Consider the following 26,282-nt stretch of genomic DNA (forward strand, 5'->3'; position numbering starts at 1 on the left):
CTTTTGCGAGGCAACAGGTGAGGGAATTCCCGCAGCTCCCGACGCAGGAGATTCAGGATAGAGTGATCTCGGGGACATGGGTGGGGGATGGTAGGGTGTCAGATATATACAGGGAAATGAGAGACGAGGGGGAGAACATGGTGGATGAGCTGAAGCGAAAATGGGAGGAAGAGCTGGGGAAGAGATTGAAGAGGGGCTGTGGGCAGATGACCTACGTAGGGTAAACTCGTCGTCCTCGTGCGCCAGGCTTAGCCTGATACAATTTAAGGTTTTGCACAGGGCACATATGACCGGAGCAAGGCTCAGTAAATTTTTCGGGGTAGAGGATAGGTGTGGGAGATGCTCGAGAAGCCCAGCAAACCACACCCACATGTTTTAGTCATGCCCGGCACTGCAGGGGTTCTGGGTGGGGGTGGCGAAGGTGCTTTCAAAGGTGGTGGGGGTCCGGGTCGAGCCAGGCTGGGGGTTGGCTATATTCGGGGTTGCAGAAGAGCCGGGAGTGCAGGAGGCGAGAGAGGCTGATGTTTTGGCCTTTGCGTCCCTAGTAGCCCGGCGAAGGATTCTACTTATGTGGAAGGAAGCCAAGCCTCCGGGCGTGGAGACCTGGATAAACGACATGGCAGGGTTTATAAAACTGGAACGGATAAAGTTTGCACTAAGGGGTTCGGCTCAGGGGTTCACCAGGCGGTGGCAACCGTTCATTAACTACCTCGCAGAACGATAAAGGAAATGGGAAGGTAACAGCAGCAGCCCAGGGGGGGGGGGGGGGGGGGGGGAGGGGGGGAGGGCTCAGGTGGGTCCTCAGGGGTGTTTTTGTAAAGGTATTGGTACTTGGTTATGTATATTGAATTGCTGATTTTATTATTTGGGAGAGCTATTATTTTTGTTATGGCAGTTGCCATTTAGTTTATATATTATTTATTTATTTGTTAAAATACGGTCACGGTTATTTATATTGTTTTGCTGTTGTAAAAAGAGGAAAAGCCTTTGTACTGTTTTGTATGGCCGAAAAAGTTGAATAAAATATATTTTTAAAAAAGAGAAAGCGGGCAGCATAATCAAAGACCCCTTCCACCCGGCTTACTCACTCTTCCAACGTCTTCCATCGGGCAAGAGATACAAAAGTCTGAGAACGCGCACTAACAGATTCAAAAACAGCGGCTGTTACCAGACTCCCAAATGACCCTCTTACGGACCTGATCTCTTCACACATCTCCTCCACTGAGTAGTGCTACACTCCTGTATGCTTCACCGGATGCCTGTGTCTATGTATTTTCATTGTGTATTGATGTTTGCCCTGTGTATTCTCATGTATGGAATGATCTGTCTGAACTGTACGCAGATCAATACTTTTCACTGTATCTCGCTACACGTGACAATTAACAAATCCAATCCTCACCATTGAGGTGATAGTATTTCTAATCAGTAAGGCTACTCCACCCCCTCTGCCATATTCTCTGTCCCTCCTGTAAACTTTATAACCGGTATATTTGGTAGCCAGTCCAGACCATCCGGCTACTTGCCTTTGGAACTGTTTTGAGTTCCCCTGAGGCCCTCCTCTCCCCCACCATTTATTAGTTTAAAGTCCTTCTGACCTCCCTATTTATCCTTTCCGTGAGGACCCTGATCCCAGATCGGTTCAGGTGGAGACCGTCCCAACGGTACAGATCCCTCCTGTCCCAATACTGATGCCAGTGCCCCATGAAATGGAAGCCCTCTTTCCCGCACCACTTTAGCCACATGTTTACTTCCCTAATTTTCTCATCCCTATGCTAAATTACACATGGCTCGGGTAATAATCCAGAGATTGTGGGCGGGATTCGCCGACCCCACCGCCGGGTCGGAGATTCGCTGGGGGGCGGCGTGAATCCCGCCCCCGACAGCCGCCGAATTCTCCGTCACCGGAGATTCGGCGGGGCGGAAATCGGGAGGGCGCCCCCCCCCCTCCCGCGATTCTCCGGCCCGCAATGGGCCGAAGTCCCGCTGGTTCTATGCGGGCTCGGGGTGCACGGGGCGATCTGGCCCCGGGGGTGCCCCCATGGTGGGCTGGTCCGCGATCGGGGCCCACCAATCCGCGGGTGAGCCTGTGCCATGGGGGCACTCTTTTCCTACGCGGCGGCCATGTCAGCCTCCGCCATGGCCGACGCATAGGTGACCCCCTGCGCATGCGCGGGGATGATGTCAGCAGCCACTGATGTTCCCACGCATGCACGGACCCGGAGGATTCCGCACCTTTGGGGCGGCCCGCCGCTGGAGCGGTTCACGCCACTCCGTCCCGCCGGGATCCTCCGCCCCGCCGGGTACGGGAGAATCCCGCCCTATATCCTTTGAGGACCTGTTCTTTAATTTTGTTCCTAGTTCCTGATTTTCCCCAAACAGGTCCTCTTTCCGAGTCTTGCTAATGTTGTTTGTCCCAACGTGAACCCCAACAACTGGATCCTCCCCCTCCCTCTCCAATGTCCTTCCAAGCCGGTTAGAGATGCCCCTCACCCTGGCACCGGGCAGGCAACATACCGTGTGGGACTCTCGGTCCTGCTTCCAAAGGATGTTATCAGTTCCCCTAATTATAGAATCCCCGACAACTACCACTTCCTCCCCCCCGCTTGAATGGCCTCCTGTACCAGGGTGCAGTGGTCAGCTAGCTCATCCTTCCTACAGTCACTGCTCCGATACCCTGCCCCTCCGAGTCCACTCCCTGGAGACTCGGCTGCGAATCCCCGAGATAAGGTTTCTGTACTCACAGCTCCGAAACTCCGTCCCTCCGAGTCTGCTCCCTGGAGACTAGGTATGGGGAATAGGTATTGGAGACGAGGTATTGGGGAATGAGAGGAAGGAATATTTCATAGAAACTAGAATTATCTGTTCTGAATTTCTATCCTGTACTGAGTGTTGACTTTTGTAAACTCCTTTTACAGATATTACAAGAGGAGGAATTACAGACCGAAATCTTAATTGTCACGTCTTGGTCTTACAGAGTCACTCCTTGGGATCTGAGTATCATCGGCCTTTGAATCTCGAAGGAGTAATGCTTGCCCAATCTGTCAGCTTCAAAAGATTTTAATCATCAGTGTGACTGGAAAAGCACCAAGACACACACACCCGAGTGAGTGTGTTCCAGAGCATTGACTGTGGAAAGAGCTTTAACCAGTTACACTGCCTGAAAAAGACATCACACCATTCACAGCGGGGAGAGACCATACACATGTTAATAATAATCTTTTATTGTCACAAGTATGAAGTTACTGTGAAAAGCCCCTTGTCGCCACATTCCGGCGCCTGTTCGGGTAAGCTGGTACGGGAATTGAACCCGCGCTGCTGGCCTTGTTCTGCATCACAAACCAGCTGTCTAGCCACTGAGCTAAACCAGCCCTTCACCAGCTTGTGTGTGGTCAAGGCTTCAACTAATTGTCTGTCTGACCTGGAAAGACACGAGGAGACCCAAAACATGGAGAAACCATGGAAATGTGGGGATTGTGGGAATGGATACACAATCCCATCTCAGCTGGAGATTCATCGACGCAGTCACACTGGGGAGAGGCCATTTACCTGCTCTCAGTGTGAAGGGATTCACGGAGTTATCCAGCCTGAAGAAACACCAGCGAGTTCACTCTGGGGAGAAGCCGTTCACCTGCTCTCAGTGTGAGAAGAGGTTCATTCAGTTATCTAACCTGCCGTCACATCAGTGAGTTCACACTGGAGGGAGGTCATTCATATGCACGGTGTGTGGGGAGAGGCCGTTCACCTGCTCTCAGCATGGGAAGGGATTCACGGACTTATCCAGCCTGAAGAAACACCAGCGAGTTCACACTGGGGAGAGGCCGTTCACCCCTCGGTGAGGGAAGGAAACCCATGATTCATCACACCTGCTGAGACACCAACAAGTTCACAAGTGATTACAGTGATGGATTCTGCTGTTATTGTTTCTGCTCTCAATTACATCCAGGACGGCATTGTGTTCATTCTGACAATTAGTCAATGGGGATGGCCATCGAATTTCTTTCTGCTGGACTTGGCAGTCTCATGGCTTTGCCTCCAGTGGGCTGACGCTCTTTGAGCCTTGTTGCAAATTTCACAAGGATCAGAGTGAAGGGGTGTTTGGAATTGAGCCGATATTTAGTTTGCATTTATGTTTGGATCCTCCCAAATCATACCACATTGCCATGAAGATGGGTCCTGGTGGTTACATGTTTTTGTTTCATTTTCTTCTGTGAGAAACACATCAGGGTATGAGGGGCAAGTTGTCTGAGGTGGACTGGGAAACCACATTAAATGGAATGATAGAGAGACAGGCAATGGCTAATATTTAAGGAATTATATATCTACTTGGGGGCTCAGTTAGCTCAGTTGGCTGATTCATGATGCAGAGTGACTCCAAAAGCAGTTCAACTGTCATACTAGCTGAGATTATCCATGAAGGGATAACCCACACTGAGAACTTCTCAACATTGCTCCTCGCACGAGGCCCTCTCTCTCTTTCTCTCCCCCTCTATTTCTCTCCCCCCCCCCCCCCCCGGGAACTTTGGCGCCTCTCATTTCTCATATATACACCAACTATAGATTCCTTTTGGGAACAGAAATCCAACAGGAAAAGTGATACAGTTAAATAGTAGTAAGCCTGAGGATTGGGAACTTGTTTTAGAATTCAGCAAAGGAGGATCAAGAAACTGATAGAGAGAAAATAGAATATGAGAGCAAAGTGGTGAGAAATATAAAAACTGACTGGAAAAGCTCCTATAGGAATGTGAAGAGGAAAAGAGAGGGTGCAGAGGAGATTTACAAGAATGGTACCAGGGATGAGGGACTTCAGTGAGTTGGAGAGATTGGAGCATCTGAATTCTCTCTTTTTAGATTATACAGGAATTAGGGTTGGGAATAGGGCCAATGGGCCCATTGAGTCCATGCTGGCTCTCTATAGATCTAACCATCTCCTTGTTCTATCCCTGTCGTTTTATTTCCCTCAGGTCCCCATCCAATTTCCTTTTGGAAACATTCCATCATCTCTGCTTCTACCCCCATCGCAGGGAATGGGCTCCAGATGTTTACCAATTTCTTTAAATGCAAACGGGTTTCAGAGAGCGAAGAAGGCCATTCTGCCCATCGTTCCCATTCTGTCTCTTTGAATGAACTATCTAATTAATCCCAGTACCCTGAAAGTTTATACTTCTTTCCAGAGTCTGTCCAGTTCCATTTTGAAAGCTACAGTTGAATTTACTTCCTGCACAATTGTCAGACTGTGAATCTCAAATCAGAATAACTCGTTCTGTTTTAAATTAAATAATTTCACAATATCCTGTGTTTGGTTTTTCACAAGGTATTTGAAATGGAGTGAAAGGCATGGTTGTTACACAAAACCACGACTCAATCTTTATTCTTGATCATGGTGAGTGGGCCGAGTATGATATGTCCAAGTCTGGGGACTATTTCTAAAATGAAATTACATTTCTATAGCACCTTTCATGACCACAGGATCTCCTAACACATTTTACATCCAGTGAAGTGCTTTTGAAGTGTAGTCACTGCTGTCATGTGGGGAACGATAGGTATGCCTTAGTAACAAAATTTAATTTAAAAATCATCTTCATCCATCTGTACTGTTATAAGTAACAAGGTCAAGGAAGCCATGTTAAACTCTAGTACATGAGTGGACTTCTAATTAAAAATGAATACTGTATAAACCAAAATGTTTCCAGAAACTGCTGAAGTAGTGGAAATTGTTTAAACTACTCATTCCAAAATTTTGAAAAGCTAATGGTCATCATATACTGCCAAAATCTGGCTCAAGAATAAGATTCATTGTTCCATCCGATCAAAATTAGTAAGAAAGTAAGCTATTGTATTCTACAAAACTGTCTTTTTGAACTACTGTATCTTGTATTAACCAAATGTATTAATTGAAGATTACTGTATTAGTTAGCAACCTGTCAGAAATAGATGATTGAATAAGTAGTGAGCTTTAATTGAGTTACAGTTAATGAATCAATTGTTATGTTAAAAGAGTTTTAATTGCTGTAAAACTGTAATGCTCACTTTCTGAGTATGTAAAGAATGTGCAATGAGGATAAATGTACTGGCAAGAGAGACCTTCAAACTCTGATTAGCCTCAACATTTGAAACCATGAATAAGGGATTGTATAGAATCAGATAAAGGGGATAGTAAGAAACAGTTCTGTTATATTCATGTCTAAAGTAATGAGAGATGTGTGGAGTTTGTATGTTCTCCCTGTGTCTGCTTGAGTTTCCTCCGGGTGCTCTGGTTTTCCCACAGTCCAAAGTTGTGCAAAGGTTAGATGGATTGGCCACGCTAAATTGCCCCTTAGTGTCCAAAAATCCCACAAACAGCAAATGATAATGAGCAGATGATGTGTTTTTAGTGATGTTGATTGAGGGATAAATATTGACCAGGATACTGGGGATAACTCACCTGCTCTTCTTCAAAATAGTGGCTGTGGGATCTTTTACACCCACCTGAGAGGGGCAGACAGGGCCTCAGTTTAACATCTTATTTGAAAGAAGGCTGTTCTGACAGTGCAGCACTCCCTCAGTGCTGGGACCAGGAATGTTAGATGTGATTTTTGTCCTCGGGTCTCTGGACTGGGATTTGATCCCACAACCTTCTGACTCAGAGGTGAGAGAGCTGCCCACTGAGCCACGACTGACACTATAGACTATGGGCGCGATTCTCCGGCCTCGTTGCGCTCTCGAGCAAGAGTAACGAGGCCGCTGAATAGCGGGAAATGCCAAAAACGAGATCCGCGCCAGGCGCCAAACAGTTTGCGATGCAACCGGCCCATTCCCCTTGGTGAAATCAGGATCTCGCCGTAGCGAGGTGAGAAACCAATTATCACCTCTTCAGCCCCATTTCCATACAATTAACGAGAGCTACCCCAGATCCAATGGGCTCCCGTCATTCAGCGGCCTCCCCAGCAAGTGCTCTCACTGGCGGCGATTAGTATTTATTTTGAAAAGCTTGAACCAGGCAGAAGAATTCCTGTGGTGAGCCGAGGAGGTGAGTCGCCATCTTTGCTCACAGGCAAAGAGCCCGGGGGCACTGGGCATGCTGCCCCAGTATTTGGGGGGGGGGGAGAGACTCTGGGGGTGACAACCACTCGGGCACCACCATGCCAACCCCTGGATCATGTGTTCCAGTTCCGGGGGCAACCCTTGTCCCTGCCCATCTGCCCCAACCGCCACCCGTAACCCCCACTGAGTGCTGAGGCCTCTGGCTATGTGGCTGAAGGCTATTGCTGATAGGGAATTGGCAATTGTGAGCCCTTAAAGCGAGCCCTTCACAGATGCCATGTGGATTCCCGTGGGTGGGCAGGCCTTGTAGCATGTGGGAGTCATTGCCTAGCATTGCAATCAAACCTTGATGCCTGGACACTGCGGGGGAGAAGAGCATACACGCAGTATCTGCACACCGAGGGGATGGGACAGAGCCTCAGGGGCATGTCCACGGCCAGAGGGTGGGTGGGTGCCACGTCAGGTGGTGGGGGCGGGGGAGGTGGGATGCCTGGAGAGATGGGCAGGGGTCAGCCTGCATTGTGGAACAAAGAGACAGAGGCATCATAATGTCATAATGTTTGTGCAGAGGTATTTATTGTGCTGTACGTTATCCCACTCCTGGTGGCGTGGTGCCCCCCCCACCCCCGCGCCCAGTACCCTCGGTGATCCTCGATGTGCCTGGCCCTCCTAGCTCGAACACTGTGTCTAGCTGTGACCAACGTCGACGAAGCTGCACAGGCGTGACTGACACTCATTCACGTGTCTATCTGAAACCGCGCACCAGGGAATGAACGCAGGCGGACCATTCTGGTTGAAGCCACGCTAACGTGACTGACGGATTCAAAGCCGCGGAGATGGGCCAACGTTCACTCGAGCGTCTGGTTGAAGCTGCACAGGTTGTTGAACCCATGCAAGTGGGCCAATGCTCACTCGAGTGTCTAGTTGAAGCCGCATAGTTCACTGCTTTTTCTTTCCCTTTGTCTATTTGTTAGATTTCTTTCTCCATCGCATCAGAAAATAAATAAATAAATATTGCCGAATACAAAAAGAATGTTCCGGGTTCTGATTGAGGAGCCGTGAGCTCCATCACAGGGTTCATAGCGGAACATCAATCTCAGTTAATGCAGAAAGATGGTTGGGACCCACACCTTACGGCTGGGGGACAGGAAAGCTGGCGGATGGGTCAGAAGAAGGATAGAGAACAAAAGGGATAATAATTCTGAGCAGCCTATATTTAGTGAATAATTAGACAAAAGAATGAGACAATCCAGTCCAGCCGGTGGCTGCAGTTTGCAGCAACACAGTTGGGCAGATAGGGTGGGGCCGCCCCAGTGGATAAAACACAATCACCAACCGCCCTCGGGCCGAGGATACTGAGCCTCATCTCCCTGTGGCCAGAACCAATAGATACTGAGAATTGAAGGAAAAGGAGAGACATTTAGTAAACCCACAGGGTAAGACTAATCCTGAAGGAACACAAATTTGCTGAGGAATAGCAATGGTGTCACTTTACCTGCCTGAAGACACAGGAAACTGAGCGATAAAATGAAACAATTCAGCTGGACAGCTGGAAACGAAATACAGGCTTGTGTCTCAAAGAAAAACTCCGTCTGTGAAAAAGCATTTTTGCAAACTTTAAACCAAGGCCTTTCAGAGCAAGTAGATAAGGACAAGTACAGCTCCACCTGCGATTACCAAGGGGGAGGCTGCCCTAAACATTACAGTCATATATTCTCCCCTCCCTTGTTCTGGCGAGTTAGCAACAGTTATAGTTTAAAATTTAACATTTGAATTTACTGTTCCATTTGAGATGCTAATAAGAGGTTTTTTATTGTGTTTAGTTCTAAAAAAATGTTTACAATTAGTTTGGATAGGAAACTAAACTTCATCTAATGTGAAACTCTGATTTAAATAAAATTCCAACCTCTTGGATTTAAGAGATAGGTTTGAAAGTAAGTAACCCATGTTTAGGTCAGTCTGTTCCAAAACAAAGATAAGACGAGTTTGGCAGCAATCCAATTTTAACTCCCCAGTACATTTGGGTGATAAAAAATGTTGAGAGTGAGTTTTTAAAAATATATTTTTTAATTCTCTTTTCTCACATTTTCTCCCAAATTTACACCCAACAATAATCAATAACAAATATGTCAATCCCCATATCAATAACAACGATCCCATCCTCCCACCAAATCCCAAACATTAGCTTGCATGTTCACATAAACAAATAAAAAGGAATCAGGAATCACCCATAGTCGCCATTAACACACACAGCCCCCCCTCCCCCAACCCTCCCACCCACCCACCCGCCCCAACTAATGTTCGATGTTATCCAGTTCTTGAAAGTGCATAATGAATAATGCTCATGAATTGTAGAACCCCTCCATCCTTCCCCTCAGTTCAAACTTAATCTTCTCAAGAGTCAAGAATTCCAACAGGTCCCCCCGCCACGCCAGGGCACAGGGTGGAGAGGCTGCTCTTCAACCCATCAGGATCTGTCTTCGGGCGATCAACGAGGCGAAGGCTACAACATCTGCCTCCGCACCCGTTTCCAACCCTGGCTGGTCCGACACCCGAATATGGTTGGAGTTCTGTAAACATCTTCCATGACCAAAAGGGGGAAGTGTTGGAGGGCATTTTGTGATACTGGACTATGATATAAATTATAGGTGGCCCTGTAACTACATCTGTGCTCCCATATTACTTTTAAATAGTTCTGATGAAACAAAAGGTACTCATTGGCTTAGATGCCTGTTTAGAAGAGGCAATTTGTAGAAATAGATAGTGTATACACAATGCTGTTAACATCAGAAAAGACACAAAATGGCTGTTAGCTATTTTGTGATATAAAATGGCTGAACAAGCCACATTTTCTGTAAACTGTCTCATGAGACCCAATCGTGGGTATGTATAGAAAGTGTCCCAACAGCCACTGATAACAGCTTCACAGAACAAGACTTGCAATGTATCCTTGATAAGCTCAAGGTCTAAGGCTGTAGACAGGGCACATTAGTTAGTTTTGAATGACTTCTGTATGAAGTTAGGGGGCGGGTAAGACAACACCCACTTTAACCATATATGTGATAATTGGGTATGCCAGGAAAATTGATTGACTGCATGTAAAAAGTGTGACGTGAATACAGTTGATTGATTGTATGTAAATGAGAAAACAACTAATTCCGCCCCTTGAATCTGTATATTAACCCATGTGAGCTTTAGCTCAAGTGAGAGAAGGTGCTGTCACAGGCTGTGGAGTCTGAGACCTTCCCTCCCAGAATTCTGACATAATAAACTGCTTTTTTTACTTATACTCAGGTCATTGTGTGAATATTTTCACCCCTAACATTGTAATTCTTTTATTTAATGATGTGATATTCCCAATGAGAGAGTGACCTCGAGGAATTGAGCTGAGGTCTAACTGTACCATCAAGCAACATTGCATAATATTATGTATTAAAACCCCATTCCTGTTTGTTTCAGTCTGGTCAAGGAACTTAAACTGTGTGACGATGGAGAAATATAGGAAATGATAGAGGCAATGATTCAATAACAGTCCTGCTGATATTGTCTCTTTAAACATTTCAAGTTCTTTTTTAAATACATTTAGAGTTTCCAATTATTTTTTCCACCTCCCCAGCACGCTGGCTTCATCCGTCACAGCTGGAGGTCTGAGTCAGCCCGCCATCGGCGGCGAGACCTTCCCCCCCTCACCGCTCCCGCTGTCCGACCTCCCGCGTCTCACGTTCAGGGAGCGAGCAGCCAGCTTCCGTCCTCCTCCACCTCCCTCGGCACCACCAGCAGCAGCTCACAGGGATCCTGGGCAATCTGGTCCTGCAGGAACTTCCTCAGTTCCTCCTCATTCCCGATTGGAACCGGGGCCTTTTGCTTGGAGTCCAGGTTGTAGTAGGCCCCGTTGATTTGCCTGACTGCCACCCAGTGCTTGCGCTGGATGGGGAGCGAGACAAAGCCCAGCGTCATGTTGGAGAGAATGTTGAGGATGAAGCCATGGACCCGGCTCAGCACCAAGCTGCTGAGCGACTTGCGTTTATCCCACCAAATCGCAGCGAGACCTTGAGTTAGCAAGGCGGCCATGAGGACGTTGACATCATAGTTCCCGGTTCCTAACAAACTGCGATGTGGATTCACCAGAGAGTCGGGAGCCAGCTGGCCGCTCAGCCCGTCCAGCTGCTGCTGGGTGAAGAGCGGCTGCTGCAGGAGGTTGTTGAGGGCGTGGGGGGCGCAGAGCTCCAGACGCTGCCGCTCGTGGTACAGCGGAGGGGGGGGCTCCGACATCCCCACACCCGGGGGGGGCTCCGACATCCCCACACCCGGGGGGGGGCTCTGACATCCCCACACCCGGGGGGGCTCCGTCATCCCCACACCCGGAGAGAGAGGACAGGCCGCTGGGTGAGTCACCGCCAACCCCGAAGAGGCGCCATTCCCGCCCAGGCCCGGACAGAGAGCCCTTTTTGCAACTTTAAACGACTTATTATTTTTCTTTTTCTTTCTTCAATCTAAAAACAAAAAATTTCTTCAAAAAAAAGTTTTTTTGAATATTCCTCAAAACGTCCCCTGGGGCCGGACTTCCGACTTCTTAAAAAAACACACTCTAGGCGGGAGCCACCCGGTGTGGAACATCTCCACTACATTGCGCCCTGGCTTCGGGCCTGCCGCCTCATCCTCAGTTTGGCTCCGCCCCCGTTGCTCCAAATGCGTGCGTCCCGGGCCCGACACCTCAGCTCCGGCCGCCAGACACTCGCGTGGGGTTCCTTGCCGGTTCTGAAACCGGCCCGGCTGGACGCCCGGTACAGCCCCAAAGGCCGCCGGAAATCGGGGGGGGGTGCAAAAAAACACGGTAAACCCCCGAAAGCGGCGTAGACAGTGGCCACCGGCAGGAGCTCCTCGAGGACAGAGACTTCGACTCTTTCCACAGTCAGTCCCCTGGAACACTCTCACTCGGGTGTGTGTGTCTCGGTGCTTTTCCAGTCACACTGATGGTTAAAATCTTTTGATGCCGACAGATCGGGCAAACATTTCTCCTTCTAGATTCAAAGGCTGATGATACTCAGATCCCAAGGTATCGAGTGACTCTGTAAGACCGAGACGTGACAATTGAGATCTCTGTCTGTAATTCCTCCTCTTGTAATATCTGTAAAAGGAGTTTACAAAAGTCAGCACTCAGTACAGGATAGAAATTCAGAACAGAGAATTCTAGTTTCTGTGGAAAATTCCTTCCTCTCATTCCCCAATACCTCGTCTCCAATACCTATTCCCCATACCAGGGAGGGGACTCGGATGGATGGAGCCGAGTTTCCAGGGAGCGGACTCGGAGGGGCAGGGTATCGGAGCACTGACTGTAGGAAGGATGAGCTATGTGACCACTGCACCCTGGTGCAGGAGGCCATTTAAGCGGGGGGAGGAAGTGGTAGTTGTCGGGGATTCTATAATTAGGGGAACTGCTAACATCCTTTGGAAGCAGGACCGAGAGTCCCACATGGTATGTTGCCTGCCCGGTGCCAGGGTGAGGGGCATCTCCAACCAGCTTGAAAGGATATTGGAGAGGGAGGGGGAGGATCCAGTTGCTGTGGTCCACGTTGGGACAAACAACATCAGCAAGACTCGGAAAGAGGATCTGTTTGGGGAAAATCAGGAACTAGGAACAAAATTAAAGAACAGGCCCTAAAAGGATATAATCTCTGGATTATTACACGAGCCACGTGCAAATTTGGCACAGGGATGAGAAAATTAGGGAAGTAAACACGTGGCTAAAGGAGTGGTGTGAGAAAGAGGGGTTCCATTTCATGGGGCACTGGCATCAATGTTGGGACAGGAGGGATCTGTACCGTTGGGACGGTCTCCACCTGAACCGATCTGGGACTAGTATCCTCACGGAAAGGATAGATAGGGAGGTCACTGTGGTGATACACCACTGTACTTCCCTAGCATTGTATATAGTTATATAATAGTTGTGTGTAACGTGGCCCTGTAATCCTGTGTATGGTACTGTGTATTGTACTGTAGCTCTGTAGAGGTTCGGTCACCTGTATGTAACCTGACCTGGCCACAGAGAGCTCCGCCTTAGCCACTCCCCCGGGAGTTCAGTATAAGACCAACTTCTGTGACCAGGTCCCATTTTGTCTGGGGCCGTCTGTGTCAGGTAAGCTTCCTATGTAGTGTATTAAAGCCTTAGTTAAAGTCTCACATGTCTTTGTGGTTCTTGACGCTTAGTGCATCAAGCATTTCATGGGGCACTGGCATCAATATTGGGACAGGAGGGATCTGTACCGTTGGGACGGTCTCCACCTGAACCGATCTGGGACCAGTGTCCTCACGGAAAGGATAGATAGGGAGGTCACAAAGACTTTAAACTAACAAATGGAGGGGGAGGGGAAGGCCTCAGGGGAACTCAATACAGTTCCAAAAACAAGTAGCAGGATGGTCTGGACTGGGTACCAAATACACCGGTTATAAAGTTTACAGGAGGGACAGAGAATATGGCAGAGGGGGTGGAGTAGCCTTACTGATTAGAAATACTATCACCTCAATGGTGAGGATTGGATTTGTTTATTGTCACGTGTATCGAGATACAGTGAAAAGTATTGTTCTGTGTACAGTTCAGACTGATCATTCCATACATGAGAACAATACATAGGGCAAACATCAATACACAAGGCGCCTTCTCCTCCTCCAAAATAGCCCCGTAAACCACCAATACTACCCCTTCCCCAGTCCCCCTGTCGTCAGCACCTCATCCAGCAATGTGGAAGCTGGCTCTACTGGGAAGCTCTGTATCTCCTTTCTGGCAAAGTCTCGAACCTGCATATATCTAAATATTTCCCCCTGCTCCAGCCCATACTTCGCTCTCAGCTCCTTCAATCCTGCAAAATGACCCCCAAGAAATAAATCTTTTAGTGTCCAAATTCCTTTCCAATCCCATCTCCTAAAATTTCCAATCCCATTTCCCTGGCTCAAATCTATGGTTATCCTCTCCTTTCTTAAGGAGAAAGTCGACATAGCTTTATTACAGGAAACTCATCTGGATGATAAGGAACACTTTAAATTGAGGCGGGATTGGGTGGGGCAGGTTTTTTCATCTCCTTTTCATCAAGTAGCAGGGATGTGACAATCCTTATTAATCAAAATACCCCTTTGAAGGTTGAAACCTGCACCAAGGACAAAGGAGATAGATAGGTGATCATTAGAGATTCGGTGCATGGAGATGTTGCTTCAATAATGAATGTTTATGGATCCCCGAATTACTCCCCGGAGTTCATTACTAAGACCTTTGTGGATTTTGCAGAGTTAGCTTCAACTAACTCTTTTGTGGTTGGTGACTTCAACTGTCCCTTAAATCCGCTGGTAGATAAGCTCCCGGTTACCAGGACCCCCCAACCCCCTTCCACCCCCACCCCCCCTCTACCCCCACCCCGCAAGCCAGGGCATTGGCCTTTACTTGTGAGGAGGTGGGTTATGTGGATGTTTGGAGAACTTTGCACCAGAGGGGCAGAGATTTTACCTTCTTTCCAGCCCCACATCAATGTCATACTAGAATCAACAACATTTTTATGTCAAGGACGATCCTACACCTGGTGTCCTCTTGCACCGTTGTGACCATCGATTGTGGACCATCCCCGTTACTCTGGAATTCTACTCGAAAGTTCACCCCCAGGTCGAGAATGTGGAGGTTTGCTGCCTCTCTGATAAGAGATACTTAATTTACTAAGCATTTTAAGAACGAGTTGGAGTTTTTCCTTTGGATTAACTCAACCCCTGGTATTCCCCCTCCATTTTATGGGAGACATGTAAATTTTATGCTCGGATGCTGAAGAACCAGCAACGTCTGGGGGTTTGTTTCACGAAGGCCGAGCAGAATTATGAGGAGATCTCGAATAAGCTATTGCTGAAGGAGGTGAATGTGGCAAGAGTGGCTTTGGACTCCCTATTGATGCAGCAGGTCGAGAAAGGTTTGCGAGGCAGACGTTGTACCAGTTTGGGAATAAACCGAACAAATACTTGACCTGTTTGACAAAGAAAAAGGCCGACATTGGAACAATTCCCTCTGTGCGGCTTGGGGGAGAGAAAAGGGTTGTGAGGACAGAGGAGATAAACAGGGATTTGGGGAATTCTATGCAGGATTATAAAGTCTCTGAAGTCTGGTGAAGTGTTGCTGGATATGGAGCATTTATTCTCTTCCCTGAAGCTTACGGAGGCCTCAGAAAGCCAGTGTGAGCCTCTTAATGCTCCCCTTTCTAGGGAAGAGGTCTCAAAGGCCATGAAGGAGCTGCAGCTGGGTAAAGCACCAGGAGCGGATGGCTGTGGGTGTGATTTTTATAGGGGGCTTGAGGACTTGTTGTTGGACCCATTGATGGGTATGTATTGTCACTCTTTTGACTCAGGGATGCTGCCATCGACTCTTCGGGAGGCTAATATCTCTTTGATTCTGAATGACCCAGAAAGTGTGCCTCTTATTGGCCAATATCTCTTTTGAATCTTGACTTCAAATTACGATCTAAAGTTTTGGCGAGAAGGCTGGAGGACATCCTTCCAACAATCGTACGGGGGAGGGGGGAACCTGGGTTTATAAGGGTTTTCCAGTAACAATGTTGGACGGTTGCTGAATGTGATTCAGGCTTTTCAGAAATACACAGTGGATGGGCTGGTGATCTCCTTCGATGCAGAGAAAGCTTTTGCTCAAGTCGAATTATCTGGTGCATACGGTTCGAGGCTTCGTAATGGGTGAGGATTATATCGAGTGGATTCAATTGTTCGATTAAAGATAAAGTCGCCAAGGTCCCAGATGACCATAGGCTGCTTTCCCCTTTTGAGGGGTAGAGCTGACTGGTGGTGATTTAACCTGAGGATCAACACACCTCAAGCAAGAGACAAGGTTGAGAAGGTGGTGCCTTCATGAATAACCTCAGCCGGGAATTGAAGCCTCGCTCTGCATCACAAACCAGCTGTCCAAACAACTGAGCTAAACCGGCCCCTGTTATATTACAGGCTGGTCAGGGGCAGGGCTCATGGATGGTTTATAGTTGTCGTATTTGAGCTTCAGAGAGGGTCTCGACAAATAAATGTGTCAAGCTGAGGGAGCAAAGGATGTCAATGTCTTTAAGAGAGAGAGAGAGCTGGCCAAGCTTTCCGGAGTCTCCACCCTCCCTGGATTCACTTCCCTTCAGTTGCTGCAAGTCACAAATTGAAGGTCAGAATGAGAAAAGAAATGGAAAGGGGGAGAAAAGAAAGTGTTTTACTCACAGATGTTGGAGACAGGGAGAGGTTTCTAGTCTAATTTTGCTGTTTTTCAGTTAAAAGTGCAGTGTGTAGATTAGTGTATGATTGGCTGAAGCTGCCCTACCCTAATTGCTGAGAGGCAGTTATCTGGCAGTCACCTGAGGCCAGTTTAGCGGCACAAAGGTACACATTGTATTCTTCTCTTTGAAGTTTAAGTAGTGTGAGTCATCCTGAAGTCTGTATAAAAGACAGACAGAAAGCGCACTCAGTAAGCGCTGCGCAAGTCAAGGAGACACAGTCTGAGTGAGTGAGACACATCCAGAGTGGGAATTTGGAACTTGGTAATTTGGTGCAGTGAGGTAATTCGGTGCAGAGTGGGAGAAGGTGCTTTTTCCCTCCTGTTTTGTTCTCTCTCTTTCTTCTGGCCTGTAACTTTTAATCAGCAGGGAGAGAACCTGAGAGCATCTGAGACCCTCAGAAGGTAAGTTAGTGATTTTTCCTCATTTTTACTTTTATTACCTTTTCAAATTGTGTGTGGGGGGATGGGGACGGGAGGACGGGGGGATGGGGACGGGACACGGGGGGTGGGGGGGGGGGGGTGGGGGGAGACTGAAGTGACATCATAGAAAAGCTGTGACCTGATTGGCTGGTTGGGAATCTACACTAAATTAAAAAGATTAACCATTGGTAAACTAATTAAACATAATTACTTAATTATAATTTAGAGGGGTATCTAAGCCAGAGATCGGAGAGTACTGTATTTAGCTTTCACATTTATAGTAGAAATCTAGTGCTAGGAAACATATAGTTAACAGTAACTTTTAAAAAAACTTTTAAATTTAATTTACTAATTAATTGATGCAATGTCAATTAGAGGGGTGCAGTGCTCTGACTGTGAGATGTGGCAGGTTCCGGAGGCTTCCAGCGTCCCGGATAGCTTCATCTGCAGAAAGTGCACCCAACTGGAGCTCCTCACAGACTGCATGGTTCGGTTGGAGCAGCAGTTGGATGCATTTAGGAGCATGCAGGTGGCGGAAAGTGTCATAGATAGCATTTATATAAATGTGGTCACACCCAAGGTGCAGGCAGAGAAATGGGTGACCACCAGAAAGGGCAGGCAGTCACTGCAGGAATCCCTTGTGGTTGTCCCCCTCTTGAACAGGTATACCCCTTTGGATACTGTCGGGGGGGATAGCCTATCAGGGGAAAACAGCAGCAGCCAGAGCAGTGGCACCACGACTGGCTCTGATGTTCAGGAGCGAGGGTCAAAGCGCAGAAGAGCAATAGTCATAGGGGACTCTATAGTCAGGGGCACAGATAGGTGCTTCTGTGGACGTGAAAGAGACTCCAGGATGGTATGTTGCCTCCCTGATTCCAGGGTCCAGGATGTCTCCGAACGGGTAGAGGGCATCCTGAAGGGGGAGGGCAAACAGGCAGATGTCGTTGTACATATTGATACTAACGACATAGGCAGGAAGGGGCATGAGGTCCTGCAGCAGGAGTTCAGGGAGCTAGGCAGAAAGTTAAGACAGGACCTCTAGTGTTGTAATCTCGGGATTACTCCCTGTGCCACGTGCCAGTGAGGTTAGAAATAGGACGATAGAGCAGCTAAACATGTGGCTAAACAGCTGGTGTAGGAGGGAGGGTTTCTATTATCTGGACCACTGGGAGCTCTTCCGGGGCAGGTGTGACCTATATAAGAAGGACGGGTTGCATCTAAACTGGAGAGGCATAAATATCCTGGCCGCAAGGTTTGCTAGTGTCACACGGGAGGGTTTAAACTAGTATGGCAGGGGGGTGGGCACGGGAGCAATATGTCAGAAGCTGAGAGCATTGAGGGAGAACTAGGGAATAGGGATAGTATGGCTCTGAGGCAGAGCAGACAGGGTGAAGTTGCTGAACACAGCGGGTCTGGTGGCCTGAAGTGCATATGTTTTAATGCAAGAAGTATTACGGGTAAGGCAGATGAACTTAGAGCTTGGATTAGTTATTGGAACTATGATGTTGTTGCCATTACAGAGACCTGGTTGAGGGGAGGGCAGGATTGGCAGCTAAACGTTCCAGGATTTAGATGTTTCAGGCGGGATAGAGGGGGATGTAAAAGGGTGGCGGAGTTGCGCTACTGGTTAGGGAGAATATCACAGCTGTACTACGGGAGGACTACGGGCAGTGAGGCTATATGGGTAGAGATCAGAAATAAGAAGGGTGCAGTCACAATGTTGGGGGTTTACTACAGGCCTCCCAACAGCCAGCGGGAGATAGAGGAGCAGATAGGTAGACAGATTTTGGAAAAGAGTATAAACAACAGGGTTGTTGTGATGGGAGACTTCAACTTCCCCAATATTGACTGGGACTCACTTAGTGCCAGGGGCTTAGACAGGGCAGAGTTTGTAAGGAGTATCCAGGAGGGCTGCTTAAAACAATATGTAGACAGTCCAACTAGGGAAGGGGCTGTACTGGACCTGGTATTGGGGAATGCGCCCGAATGAGTTTCAGTAGGGGAGCATTTCGGTAACAGCGACCACAATTCAGTAAGTTTTAAAGTGCTGGTGGACAAGGATAAGAGTGGTCCTCGGGTGAATGTGCTAAATTGGGAGAAGGCTAATTATAACAATATTAGGCGGGAAATGAAGAACCTAGATTGGGTTCTTTTGGAGGCTTTCAAGTGTCAGTTGAAAGGAATTCAGGACCGGCATTTTCCTGTGAGGAAGAAGGATAAATACGGCAATTTTCGGGAACCTTGGATAACGAGATATAGTAGGCCTCGTCAAAAAGAAAAAGGAGGCATTTGTCAGGGCTAAAAGGCTAGGAATAGACAAAGCCTGTGTGGAATATAAGGAAAGTAGGAAGGAACTTAAGCAAGGAGTCAGGAGGGCTAGAAGGGGTCATGAAAAGTCATTGGGAAATAGTGTTCAGGAAAATCCCAAGGCTTTTTACAAGTACAAAAAAAGCAAGAGGGTAGCCAGGGAAAGGGTTGGCCCACTGAAGGATAGGCAAGGGAATCTATGTGTGGAGCCAGACGAAATGGGCGAGGTACTAAATGAATACTTTGCATCAGTATTCACTAAAGAGAAGGAATTGGTAGATGTTGAGTCTGGAGAAGGGTGTGTAGATAGCCTGGGTCACATTGAGATCCAAAAAGACGAGGTGTTGGGCGTCTTAAAAAATGTTAAGGTAGATAAGTCCCCAGGGCCTGATGGGATCTACCCCAGAATACTGAAGGAGGCTAGAGAGGAAATTGCTGAGGCCTTGACAGAAATCTTTGGATCTTCACTGTCTTCAGGTGATGTCCCGGAGGACTGGAGAATAGCCAATGTTGTTCCTCTGTTTAAGAAGGGTAGCAAGGATAATCCAGGGAACTACAGGCCAGTGAGCCTTGCGTCAGTGGTAGGGAAATTACTGGAGAGAATTCTTCGAGACAGGATCTATTCCCATTTGGAAGCAAATGGACGTATTAGTGAGAGGCAGCATGGTTTTGTGAAAGGGAGGTCGTGTCTCACTAACTTGATAGAGTTTTTCAAGGAGGCCACAAAGATGATTGATGCAGGTAGGACAGTGGATATTGTCTATATGGACGTCAGTAAGGCCTTTGACAAGGTCCCTCATGGTAGACTAGTACAAAAGGTGAAGTCACACGGGATCAGGGGTGAGCTGGCAAGGTGGATACAGAACTGGCTAGGTCATAGAAGGCAGAGAGTAGCAATGGAAGGACGCTTTTCTAATTGGAGGGCTGTGACTAGTGGTGTTCCGCAGGGATCAGTGCTGGGACCTTTGCTGTTTGTAGTATATATAAATGATTTGGCGGAAAATGTAACTGGTCTGATTAGTAAGTTTGCAGACGACACAAAGGTTGGTGGAATTGCGGATAGCGATGAGGACTGTCAGAGGATACAGCAGGATTTAGATTGTTTGGAGACTTGGGCGGAGAGATGGCAGATGGAGTTTAATCCGGACAAATGTGAGGTAATGCATTTTGGAAGGTCTAATGCAGGTAGGGAATATACAGTGAATGGTAGAACCCTCAAGAGTATTGAAAGTCAGAGAGGTCCCATGGCAACACGGTAGCATTGTGGATAGCACAATTGCTTCACAGCTCCAGGGTCCCAGGTTCAATTCCGGCTTGGGTCACTGTCTGTGCGGAGTCTGCACATCCTCCCCGTGTGTGCGTGGGTTTCATCCGGGTGCTCCGGTTTCCTCCCACAGTCCAAAGATGTGCAGGTTAGGTGGATTGGCCATGATGAATTGCCCTTAGTGTCCAAAATTGCCCTTAGTGTTGGGTGGGGTTACTGGGTTATGGGAATAGGGTGGAGGTGTTGACCTTGGGTGGGGTGCTCTTTCCAAGAGCCGGTGCAGACCCGATGGGCCAAATGGCCTCCTTCACTGTAAATTTGATGAAAGGATCTCGGTGTACAGGTCCACAGGTCACTGAAAGGGGCAACACGGGTGGAGAAGGTAGTCAAGAAGGCATACGGCATGCTTGCCTTCATTGGCCGGGGCATTGAGTATAAGAATTGGCAAGTCATGTTGCAGCTGTATAGAACCTTAGTTTGGCCACATTTTGAGTAATGTGTTCAATTCTGGTCGCCACACTACCAGAAGGATGTGGAGGCTTTAGAGAGGGTGCAGAAGAGATTTACCTGGTATGGAGGGCATTATCTATGAGGAGCGGTTGAATAAACTCGGTTTGTTCTCACTGGTCCGACGGAGGTTGAGGGGCGACCTGATGGAGGTCTACAAAATTATGAGGAGCATAGAGAGAGTGGATAGTCAGAGGATTTTCCCCAGGGTAGAGGGGTCAATTACTAGGGGGCATAGGTTCAAGGTGCGAGGGGCAAGGATTAGAGTAGATGTACGAGGCAACTTTTTTACACAGAAGGTAGTGGGTGCCTGGAACTCGCTACCGGAGGAGGTGGTGGAAGCAGGGACGATAGTGACATTTAAGGGGCATCTTTACAAATACATGAATAGGATGGAAATGGAGGGATACGGACCCAGGAAGTGTAGAAGATTGTAGTTTAGTCGGGCAGCATGGTCGGAACGGGCTTGGAGGGCCGAAGGGCCTGTTCACGTGCTGTACTTTGTTTCAGTCTGTGTGAAGATCAATTGCCATTTCCACAAAACCCGCGGTGATTGGCTGGAGGACCAGAGTTCTTCCGGTCCTCCACCTCTTCCCATTGGTCAATGCCTCAGCAGACAGGTCAGGGGTGAACCTTCCCTCGCACATGCGCATTCTCTCCTCACCCTCGGACATGCTCAAGTTCCGGTCCGGGCCGGGGCGGGGGGGGAAATCACCGAGAGGCTTCTTGTTCTGGCCGGAGCAGTCAGCTGGTTGCCTGGAAACCTTGTCTCGAGGAGGGGGAAACAATGAGTGAGGCGGAGGAAGGTTGTTGACCAATGGGAAGAGTTGATAAACCGCAAGGACTCTCTTCCCCATCCAATCAGCTCCCCCGTTGTCTGAACGCGGAAGCTGGACACTGAGGAAACCTGGGGCTTTACACAGACTGAAAACCTCCTCCTGTCTCCAACATCTGTGAGTAAAACACTTACTTTTCTCCCCCTTTCCATTTATTTTCTCATTCGGACCTTCAATTGGTCACTTGCAGCAACTGAAGGGAAAGGTAGTGAATCCAGGGAGGGTGTAGACTCTGCAAAGCTTGGCCCAGGTCTCTCTCTCTCTTAAAGACATTGACAGCGTTTGCTCCCTCAGCATGACACATTTTTTGTCTGTGTAAAAGGATGGTCTCTTTCCTAATGTTCACAATTAAAGGGCTGGTTTATCAAGGAGCTGGCTAACATTCAAGGAGATAGTAAATTAATACCAGACAGAGACATGTCTCGTGCTGTTATATGGTACACATTAGATATATTATTTATGGTTCTGCAATAAAGTACAATCCAGTCATCTCTTCCCTTGGAGGGTTATTCATCTCTGGATTTCTCTTCTCTTCCACATGGACCAGTGGGGTGTGGGGTCATTGAATATATTCACGGATGAGTTGGACAGATTTTTAATAAATTGTTATGTTTTACATCATTTTTAAAGAATGAATGCAACAGAGTAACAGGAAAAAATGGTGGCAAATGGGCACAGAATGGAACAAGAGATATTGCCAACATAAATCCAAGCAACACATTGCAGAATTAATTTGGAACAGGATATTTGAGGGACCAGAGCCTCGAGATGAAATGGCAGATCAATTGAAGAACCAGTTAACAGGTTAAAGTAGTGAGTGGGGAAAGAGGGTAAGATTATATAACAATTCAGTTTGTAAATCCAAAAATATCACAAACGGACTAACAGCATAATCAAATTAAAATGAACAACAGAACATAGATGACATAGAACTCCTGTAGTGCAGAAGGCCATTCGCCCCTTCACATCTGCACTGAGCCTCAGAAAGAGCATTTCACTGAAGCCCACTCCCCATCCTATCCTCATAACCCGGTGCATTGATCATGGTCAACCCACCTAACCTACACATCTTGGACACTAAGGGGCAAATTAGTGTGACCAATTCACTTTCGCTGCACAACTTTGGACAATGGGAGGAAAGTGGTGCAACCGGAGGAAACTCACAAAGACACAAGGAGAATGTGCAAACTCCACACAGACAGCCACCCAAGGCTGGAATTTAACCTGGGTCCCTGGCACTGAGGTAGCAGCATTAACCGCTATGCCCTACTCCCAGCTTAAGTTAAATTTAATTCACTCATGGAATGCCCAGGAGGAGCAAGTCAGTGAATTTGGAGCCTATCTATTTTAGATAGGAGTCCCATACTTTACCCAATGCATCAGACTCGGAATGAATTACAGACATCATTAAAAATTGCATGGAGATGCTTTCCATAATCAGCCTATGCCAGTTTTGGATCGAGGGAGACCTGACTGGTCTGCTTCTGTATTGAGCCAGATGAATGTTGGGCCCATCCTACCCCAATCCCTTATGAACCTAAGACGAGAGGCCAGTTGATGAAGCCTGATTTTCAGGAGACCATACCCTCCCTTAGCTCCTGGTGATTGGAGCTTAACAGACTTCAGGCGAGGTTTATTTTTGTTCCAGGTAGAGTCATAGATGTTTACAGCTTGTCCATGCCGCCCAGTTTCTATCACTAAGTTAGTCCCACTTGCCAGCATTTGGCCCATATCCCTCTAAACCCACCCTGCCCATGTAACTCTCTAACTGCTTTTTAAAGGACAAAATTGTACCCGCCTCTACCACTGACTCTGGAAGCCATTCCAGATGCTCACCACCCTCTGTGTGAAGAAACTTCTCCTCTGGTCTCATTTGTATCTCTCTTCTCCTATACCCTCTAGACTCCTCTACCTTGGAGAAAAGATGTTGACTATATAACTTATCTATGCTCCTCATTATTTTATAGACTTCTACAAGGTCACAACTAACCTTACCCGTCTCCAGGACCCTCTGGTAATCTATAAAGTTGTGGAAGTGAATGAGCACAGGCCTGGGATGAAAACTCCCTCAGTCTCAAAGACCGGATCCGATGCCCTTTCTAATTTAAAACACCCAGTCTTCACATCCAGCTTGAGAAAACGTGGCAGCAGGTCCTCGAAGAACCTAACCAGAACCTCACCCTCCACACCTTCTGGCAGGCCAACGACTCGGATGTTCTTTTTCTGACCCGGAGTCCTGCAAGTTCTCCATGACTCCACCACACCACTCAGCCGGTTTTCCAAGGATTGAATTCTTGCCTCCGCCGAGGAGTATCTTGCTCAACATTCAGAATTCTCTCCTCCGGATCATCGAGCCTCCTCATGGTGTTTTGCAGCTCAGCCTCATGAGCTCACAGATATTGAGTCAGCACACTCAGCCTCTGGTCAATAACACGGATAATGTCGCTGACCGAGATCGGCCAATGACCGCACAGAATAGATGAGCAGGCTCGATGGGCCAAATGGCCAACTGCAGCTCTTATTTGTTATGATCTCTATGCCTAGGACAGGAAGCAGTGAGCATGGATCTATCAATCAGCCTGAATCAGCACCTTCAGGAGAATTGGGAGGATGAATATTAGATACAGCAGAGTGAGAATGGAGGGAGAGTGTGTGGGATGGAGATTTACAGCTTTTGGGGAATGAGAGAGGAAAGAATGTTCTCTAGGAACTAGAATTGTCTGTTCTGAATTTCTATCCTGTACTGACCGTGATGTCTTTTGTAAATTGTTTTTACAGGATATTAGAAGAGGAGGAATTACAGACAGAAATCTCAAACTTCACATCTCGATCTGACTGAGTCTCTCAATTCCTTGGAACTGGATATCACCGGACTTTGAATCTGGAAGGAGAAATGTTTGCCTTTTCTGTCGGCTTCAAAAGATTTTAACCATCAATGTGACTGGGAAAGCACCGAGACACACACACCCGAGTGAGAGTGTTCCAGAGCACTGACTGTGGGAAGAGCTTTCACCAGTTACACAACCTGAAAATACAAAACACCATTTACAGCGGGGAGCGACCGTACACGTGTTCTGTGTGTGGACGAGGCTTCAACTGATTGCCCAACCTGAAGAGACACGAGGAGACCTAAAACATGGAGAAACCGTGGAAATGTGGGGACTGTGGGAAGGGATTCAGGGCTCCATCTGAGCTGGAAGCTCATCGGCGCAGTCACACTGGGGAGAGGCCGTTCACCTGCTCTGTGTGTGAGAAGGGATTCACTGTGTTATGCGCCCTGCGGACACACCAGCGAGTTCACACTGGGGAGAGGCCATTCAGCTGCTCTCAGTGTGAGAAGGGCTTCACTCAGATATCCAGCCTGCAGAGACACCAGCGAGTTCACACTGGGGAGAGGCCGTTCACCTGCTCTCAGTGTGGGAAGGGATTCACTCAATCATTCGACCTGCGGACACACCAGCGAGTTCACACTGGGGAGAGGCCGTTCACCTGCTCTGTGTGTGGGATGGGATTCACTGTGTTATGCGCCCTGCGGACACACCAGCGAGTTCACACTGGGGAGAGGCCTTTCACCTGCTCTCAGTGTGAGAAGGGCTTCACTCAGTTATCCCACCTGCAGAGGCACCAGCGAGTTCACACTGGGGAGAGGCCATTCAGCTGCTCTCAGTGTGAGAAGGGATTCACTCATATATCCAGCCTGCAGAGACACCAGCGAGTTCACACTGGGGAGAGGCCGTTCACCTGCTCTCAGTGTGAGAAAGGCTTCACTGAGTTATCGAAACTGCGGATTCACCAGTGGGTTCACACTGGGGAGAGGCCATTCACCTGCTCTCAGTGTGTGAAGGGCTTCACTCAATCATCCGACCTGCGGACACACCAGCGAGTTCACACTGGGGAGAGGCCGTTCACCTGCTCTCAGTGTGAGAAGGGATTCACTCGGTTATCCAACCTGCAGTCACACCAGCGAGTTCACACTGGGGAGAGGCCGTTCACCTGCTCTCAGTGTGAGAAGGGCTTCACTCAATCATCCAGCCTGCAGTCACACCAGCGAGTTCACACTGGGGAGAGGCCGTTCACCTGCTCTCAGTGTGAGAAGGGATTCACTCGGTTATCCAACCTGCAGAGACACCAGCAAGTTCACACTGGGGAGAAGCGTTAACCTGCTCTTAGTGAGGGAAGGGTTTCAGATATCCATACACCCTGCAGGAACACTAGCGAGTTCACACCTCGAAGAGGCCATTCACCTGCTCTGAGCAGGGGAGACATTCAATGATCCGTCCCAACTACGGAGACACGAGAGTTAATTCTGGGGAGAGACCATTCATCTGCTCTCAATGTGGGGAGGGGTTTTGTGATTCATCACACCTATTGTGACTCCAACAAGTTCACAATAAATTACAGATGTTGGCTCCGTTGTTATTGTTTCTGCTCTCACTGACATCCAGGACCGCATTTTGTTCATTCTGATATCTGGTGAATGGTGATGATTGGAGGGTTTCTTTCTGCTGGACTGGCCGGTCTAACACCTCTGCCTCCGGTGGGCTGACCATTTTTGAGGCTAGTTGCGATTACCTGATTCCAAGTTTGATGAGGAGCACAGAATGAAAAGGTCTTTGCACGTTGGAAGATATTTAGTTCC

At 48.0% G+C, this 26,282-nt stretch overlaps 1 protein-coding gene and 1 pseudogene across 3 annotated transcripts; one reads left to right on the plus strand and one right to left on the minus strand.

Annotated features, from left to right (window-relative positions):
• Nucleotides 1-10,487: 10,487 nt before the first annotated feature.
• Nucleotides 10,488-11,404, minus strand: LOC140422714 (josephin-2 pseudogene; annotated as a pseudogene).
• A 10,100-nt stretch (nucleotides 11,405-21,504) lies between these two features.
• Nucleotides 21,505-26,058, plus strand: LOC140420257 (uncharacterized). 3 transcript variants are annotated; one of them, XM_072504287.1, is made up of 3 exons: nucleotides 21,505-21,760; nucleotides 23,611-23,657; nucleotides 24,422-26,058. In XM_072504287.1, exon 3 carries the CDS (start codon nucleotides 24,780-24,782, stop codon nucleotides 25,800-25,802), a length of 1,023 nt encoding a protein of 340 aa, XP_072360388.1. In that variant the 5' UTR covers nucleotides 21,505-21,760; nucleotides 23,611-23,657; nucleotides 24,422-24,779; the 3' UTR covers nucleotides 25,803-26,058. The 3 variants fall into 3 exon arrangements, 2 of the variants coding, with proteins under 2 accessions (XP_072360388.1, XP_072360387.1); XR_011946248.1 differs by lacking the exons at nucleotides 23,611-23,657; nucleotides 24,422-26,058 and adding an exon at nucleotides 22,274-22,412; XM_072504286.1 differs by lacking the exon at nucleotides 23,611-23,657.
• The last annotated feature ends 224 nt before the right edge of the window (nucleotides 26,059-26,282 follow it).

The sequence above is a fragment of the Scyliorhinus torazame genome, chromosome 5, assembly GCF_047496885.1.
Source record: "Scyliorhinus torazame isolate Kashiwa2021f chromosome 5, sScyTor2.1, whole genome shotgun sequence".
NCBI classification, from domain to species: domain Eukaryota; kingdom Metazoa; phylum Chordata; class Chondrichthyes; order Carcharhiniformes; family Scyliorhinidae; genus Scyliorhinus; species Scyliorhinus torazame.

Coding starts and splice junctions, on each gene's coding strand:
- LOC140420257 (XM_072504287.1), top strand. CDS start 24,780: ATGGAGAAACCGTGGAAATGTGGGGACTGTGGGAAGGGATTCAGGGCT.